The 6,918-nt window shown below is 34.3% G+C and overlaps 1 protein-coding gene across 1 annotated transcript; it reads right to left on the reverse strand.

Annotated features, from left to right (window-relative positions):
- Positions 1-5,958: 5,958 nt before the first annotated feature.
- Positions 5,959-6,633, reverse strand: LOC134689864 (uncharacterized). Its single transcript, XM_063549832.1, has one exon. It carries the CDS (start codon positions 6,631-6,633, stop codon positions 5,959-5,961), a length of 675 nt encoding a protein of 224 aa, XP_063405902.1.
- Positions 6,634-6,918: the final 285 nt, after the last annotated feature.

The following is a 6,918-nucleotide window of genomic DNA, read 5'->3' on the forward strand; positions in this document are numbered from 1 at the left end:
ACTATTTGCGCACGTGTGTACCAACGCAGACTAGTTCTCGTTAATTTTCTTGTATCAATCTGTAACTTCCTTATGACGAAGTAAAGCCCATTTTTTCCAAGCACAAGCTAGTGCTACTATGTTAAAGAAAGATGCACACAGCGTGTTTCTGGGAAAATGAACCGATACTTTATACGTGCTTTATACATGTATTTCTGCCTTATGTTTGTAGGTAATTTTCCGTAATCCTTCCAAGCACAAGCTAGTGCTAATGTGTATCGATTATTAGCACATTACAAGTACCTGGACACATTTTAGACATGGGTGGTACCTTTCGAGTTCTTCTGTATTTCTGTGGTGAAGTTATTTCCGACTCCTCTCCTAGCACAGGCTAGTGCTAATGCTTGTTTATCATTTTCACATTACAAGTACTTGGGAAGATATCAGATTGATCTGTAAATCTGTCGACTTTGTCTTCGTCTTCGTCTTGCTTTTCTTTTCCATTATCTCTTGATGTTAAACCTTTGATCTCTCTCCAAGCACAGGCTAGTGTTAATGTTGTATTTTCATAAGCACATAACAAGTACCTGGAAAGATCTCAATGTAATTTTCTCAGGTTCTCTGATGTTATCAAATTTTCATCTGTTTTTTCTTCTTCCTCTAAGATGCAAATTGCCAATCCCCTCTCCCAGCACAGACTAGTGCTAATGTACATTTATCATTAGCACTTAGTAAGTACCCGGGAAGATCTCAGCTTTAGTTTCAACTTTCTTCTTCTGATGAAATGTTCGTTCTGACAATCTTACATCAAGTCTTTGTATGTAAGGGCTAAGGTGTCAACAATTGATAAGTGTCATCTCGCATCTCTTCGTTGAGCTTCTGATGTTTTAGAACATATGAGATAGTCGTTGAATATTGTTTAGTGTCATAATTGATCAGGTCGATGTTTGTATCCCAAGCTAAGTTTTGACGATTTTGAAAGGGAGATAATCACGATAATTTTCAGATATTAATGAATTTATTTACGATTTTCTTTGTAAATTGAAATTTGAACAAATGTGATATTTTTTCGTTACTATTTGCACACGTGTGTCCCAATGCAGACTAGTTCTCGTTCATTTTCTTGTATCAATTTGTAACTTCCTTATGACGAAGTAACGTCCATTTTTCCAAGAACAAGCTAGTGCTACTATGTTAAAGATATTTGCACACAGTGTGTTCCTGGGAAAATGAACCGTTGCTTTATACATGTATTTCTGCCTTATGTTTGCAGGTAATTTTCCCTTATCCTTCCAAGCACAAGCTAGTGCTAATGTGTATCGATTTTTAGCATATAACAAGTACCTGGAAACATTTTGGACATGGGTGGTACCTTTTGAGTTCTTCTGTGATTTTGTGGTGAAGTTATTTCCGACTCCTCTCCTAGCACAGGCTAGTGCTATTGCTTGTTTATTATTCGCACATAACAAGTACTTGGGAAGATATCAGATTGATCTGTAAATCTGTCGACTTTGTCTTCGTCTTCATCTTGCTTTTCTTTTCCATTATCTCTTGATGTTGTGATGTTAAACCTTTGATCTCTCTCCAAGCACAGGCTAGTGCTAATGTTGTATTTTCATAGCGCTAGCTTGTGCTTGGAAGGATTACGGAAAATTACCTACAAACGTAAGGCAGAAATACATGTATAAAGCAACGGTTCATTTTCCCAGGAACACGCTGTGTGCAAATATCTTTAACATAGTAGCACTAGCTTGTACTTGGAAAAATGGGCTTTACTTCGTCATAAGGAAGTTACAGATTGATACAAGAAAATGAACGAGAACTAGTCTGCATTGGGACACACGTGTGCAAATAGTAACGAAAAAATATCACATTTGTTCAAATTTCAATTTACAAAGAAAATCGTAAATAAATTCATTAATATCTGAAAATTATCGTGATTATCTCCCTTTCAAAATCGTCAAAACTTAGCTTGGAATACAAACATCGACCTTATCAATTATGACACTAATCAATATTCAACGACTATCTCATATGTTCTAAAACATCAGAAGCTCAACGAAGAGATGCGAGATGACACTTATCAATTGTTGACACCTTAGCCCTTAAATGACTTGATGTAAGATTGTCAGAACGAACATTTCATCAGAAGAAGAAAGTCGAAAATAAAGCTGAGATCTTCCCGGGTGCTTGGAGAGGGGATTTGCAATTTGCATCTTAGAGGAAGAAGAAAAAAACAGATAAAAATTTGATAACATCAGAGAAGCCAAGAAAATTACATTGAGATCTTTCCATGTACTTGTTATGTGCTTATGAAAATACAACATTAGCACTAGCCTGTGCTTGGAGAGAGATCAAAGGTTAACATCACAACATCACGAGATAATGGAAAAGAAAAGCAAGACGAAGACGAAGACAAAGTCGACAGATTTACAGATCAATCTGATATCTTCCCAAGTACTTGTTATGTGCAAATGATAAACAAGCATAAGCACTAGCCTGTGCTTGGAGAGGAGTCGGAAATAACTTCACCACAGAAATACAGAAGAACTCAAAAGGTACCACCCATGTCCAAAACGTTTCCAGGTACTTGTTATGTGCTAATAATTGATACACATTAGCACTAGCTTGTGCTTGGAAGGATTACGGAAAATTACCTACAAACATAAGGCAGAAATACATGTATAAAGCAACGGTTCATTTTCCAAGGAACATGCTGTGTGCAACTTTCTTTAACATAGTAGCACAAGCTTGTGCTTGGAAAAATGGACTTTACTTCGTCATAAGGAAGTTACAGATTGATACAAGAAAATGAACGAGAACTTGTTTGCATTGGGACACACGTGTTGTACTCAAATTCCCTTGTTAAGTAACCAAGTTCTACTTTAAACTGACTGCTTAACATGAGAAAAAAATTGCTTTCTGAAATTTTTCATTTGCTATATCCTTATAAAGTTCATCTTCTGAATGTAAAAATGATCTCTCAAAAGGACAAATAAGGATACTATGTGATAAGATTGCTAATTAGGATACCACTATCCACAGAGACCCAATGATGGAGAAATAAACAACTATAATAGAGAACAGCATTCAACAATGATCAAAACCCTTACTGTCAAGTTAGATATAAAAGACGCTCGACATGAACATTTTGAAAAGATCAGTAAAATAAACGGACAGCCTTGTGCGAAAAATATGACAGATACAGACACGAACTTCCACTGAATAGTAGGCTTCGGACTAGTTATAGGGACAGGCGCAAACAGAATTTGTTTGGGATTAAGATATTGAAATTGTATACAACACCTTCAGGTCACATTAAAGTCTTCAGTTAAACGTTTCATGGAACTTTTTTGAATGTTTTATATTTCAATCAGATTTCAATGTGACATAGTTTTTAAAAACTATCTGGTACCTATATACTGCAAACGCCTTCGACACAAGAGGTTCAAACTTCCAAGCTGCTCTATAATTTACGTGTTATATATTTTCTTAAGACGCCATTTAAGATTGCACTACGCTAATTATCAACAGATTCAAAGCAGAAAATCAGACATACAAAAATAGAGCTTTGCTCATTGTTGAAGGCCGTACGGTGACCTATATTTGTTAATTTCTGTGTCATGTTGGTCTCTTGTGGACAGTTGTCTCATTGGCAATCATACCACATCTTCTTTTTTTTTTTACTTACAGCATTCTTTGCGAGGGGTTAGTTAAATATAAAAAAATAACGCCTACAACCAATAGTTAAGCATTAGTGAGTTTATAACCTAGATTAACAATAAATGATCCTTTCTCTTTTCTTTAATGAGCAAACGCGGTTTGTACTTACAAGATCAACACGACTGAAGCCACAGGTGGAAAAGAATCTGCTTTCCGTCCATGAGCACCTGAGATCACCTCTGGTTTTAGGCGGGATTTTTAGTTTTGTGAGTTGTGTTTTGTGTACATACTGTTATTTGTCTTTTGATTTTTTTGGGGCGTGTCGTTGTCAGTTTCTTTTATAATCTAGTCCTGCAAATCGGTATACATGTCTCATTATTTGAATAAACGAGTACAGTTGATAGCTTGATATTCCCTCCAATAACTTGACTTTTCTCACACTCATACATCATATATATATCTGTACGAAACAGTCTCTAAACTAGTCCAGTACGATTAATAAATAATATCAAAAAGCTTTCAAAATACTACGTTAAATTACCTCAATCAAGGCAAGCGATTGATATTATAACGGTATACATTTATTTTATATATTGAAAATGACAGTGATTTCCTGATGTGATATTTATAACAGAATTTGGAAGAGAGTTCTCAGAACGGTAATAATCTGTAAGAGATTAGAAAATACGTTTAAGATCGGTAAAAGGTTCATGGTAAGGTGAAAAAAACATTAGCTTACTGGTGTCTAGAGATGGGGAAGAATAACATTCATATGAATTCTTAAAGGCGATAGAAAACCTTCAAATTACGGGGGCTTTCAAATAAAGAAGATATAAACCAGTAATAGTTTAATTTTGGCAGCTTGAATTAACATATAAGATACATAAATAAATATAATTTACGCACAAAATATTCATATAATACAATACAAAAGATACACATACGAATAATCTTAATAAAGCGGGCCTAAAAGAAATAACAAAATGCGCCCAAAATGCGAAAACTCTACAACTGCTCACTCAAATAGCAAACTTCAATTTTGTAAAATGGGTTTGGGTGGGTGGGTGAAAATTTAACGTCTAACTCGAACAATCTAAATCAAATAATAAGGATATAATATAACAGTGTGAGCAGGTTTCACTCACTTACAAATTTATTTACATTTTATACCTTAAGGCTATCCAGTCAAATTTGCAGACGAATTTCAGCCAAGTAATTACTGGTTTTTAAATTATAAAAACAAACCAATTACGGGGGCTTTCAAATAAAGAAGATATAAACCAGTAATAGTTTAATTTTGGCAGCTTGAATTAACATATAAGATACATAAATAAATATAATTTACGCACAAAATATTCATATAATACAATACAAAAGATACACATACGAATAATCTTAATAAAGCGGGCCTAAAAGAAATAACAAAATGCGCCAAACAACCCGCCAAAAAAGATTAACAAACACAAATTACACACACACGCAAATAGAAGAATTGAAACCCAAGGAATGAAACACTTCCTTGTAAGTTTCAGTTGAATAAAAAGGAATAAGAAACTTCCTTTATACGACACACTCAGAGAATATGACGGACTCCCCTGTAAGTGCACTAACTTCAAGTAAGCTTATGATCCCAAAGAATAGTACACTTCTTTGTAAGATCAAAATCCTAAGGGATAAATTGCTCCCTTATAAGATTAACATCGATGACCTCCTATCAATATACAAAGCATACAAACAAACCATAAGGTGATTATCATACAACAAAAAATGCATAATACAAATTATATATGACTGATAACATGTTGAAAGCATCTGCGAAGCTCGTATAGACCAGCTTCATTAAGATGCAACCCTCCGTCCTAAAAGGCAAAAAGAAACCTAATAGGACGCCCTCTTACAAGAAACCTTTTATATGATTTTATAAAACTAATGCTATATTTAGAACATACAGAAAGTAATTGCTTATTAATATTAGCACATTTAAAACCAGTTAAATCAAAATCTACAGGTCTTGGTAAAATAGAAGATATATAAAGCTTGATATGCGGAGACAAAGATTTAAATTTTACAAATAACTCTCTAAAATCAGCAATGATTCGATCTACAGAAAAGTCTCTAACATCGTTAGTTCCAACATGAATAAGACAGTATGAATAGTTACTCAAGTTTATTTCACCTTGATCCAGTTTCTTCTTAATAGTGGAAATACGAGCACCACTGTAAGCTTGAAGGTCCATGTTAGAAATGCCAGATAAATGTTTACAGATTGAATCGGATAACACCAGTACATGTTTGTTGGTTATGTCTGAAAAAATATTATAAAAGTTTGGCCATTGACTCTGCAACAGATATTTTTTCCTGCATAGTAAAATTCAAATATAGCTTATAAGCATCACTTGCCCAGTCACCGTGCAGCTGTATCAGTTCACTAGGAACTCTAGCCTGAAAGGCAAATGACGCACCTCCCCGTCTAAAAGAATGTGTGGAGTAAAGGCGAGGATCTCGCCCAGTCAATGAAATTATACGCTTAATCTTATATTGAAACTGTTTGTATGTTACTGTTTTAAGACTAGCATTTCTCTTGATAACAAAAGCAGGAGATTCTTCAGGAGCAGGAATCATGCGGCACATTCTATTGTATGCAGTAACGGGACATAAAATAGAATCATCTATTTTGACCAACGGTATTTTTAAAATTCGTTCACCACATTGTATAGTTTTAGTCCATTCAAATACCACAATAGCTACTCTTTCATGCATAAAAACTTTACCTCTAGTAAGTTGTCTTTTACAATCAAAAGAATCTACAGAATCTGGCACTAAATTAGACTTACGAGACATAAGAAAAAAGGCAAATAAAAATAAACACCAATACACAATATCTGTACAATTATCAAGGTCTAAAAAATTAAGCATCTCTTTTAGCAAATCGGGAGTAATAGGCCTAGCTTGTCTAGGACAGTGTTGTTTGACTCTAGAAATTCCCGCCATTAACAACTTAAATTCAAAATTATCTAAAGGGGGAAATGGAAGATCTAAATAAAAATGCATAATTTTTACACCATTGATATAATTCCTAATAGAATCCGTCGATTTGAATGATCGACTTAAATATTGCGCATAACAGCTAATCGTTTTAAAAGTGACAGGAATGGGAGCAACATCAAAATAAAAACAAAAGAGCAAAAAGGCTCTCCATTGTGAAACTAAATTTTTCTGAGTTCCTACTGCAAACGCAGACTTAGTAGACGTTTTAACATCTTTCTCTAACTGTTT

This window comes from Mytilus trossulus, chromosome 11 (assembly GCF_036588685.1).
Source record: "Mytilus trossulus isolate FHL-02 chromosome 11, PNRI_Mtr1.1.1.hap1, whole genome shotgun sequence".
Taxonomy (NCBI): Eukaryota; Metazoa; Mollusca; class Bivalvia; order Mytilida; family Mytilidae; genus Mytilus; species Mytilus trossulus.

Bases quoted from the DNA above. Each gene is read 5' to 3' on its own strand.
- LOC134689864 (XM_063549832.1), bottom strand. From the start codon at position 6,633: ATGGCGGGAATTTCTAGAGTCAAACAACACTGTCCTAGACAAGCTAGG.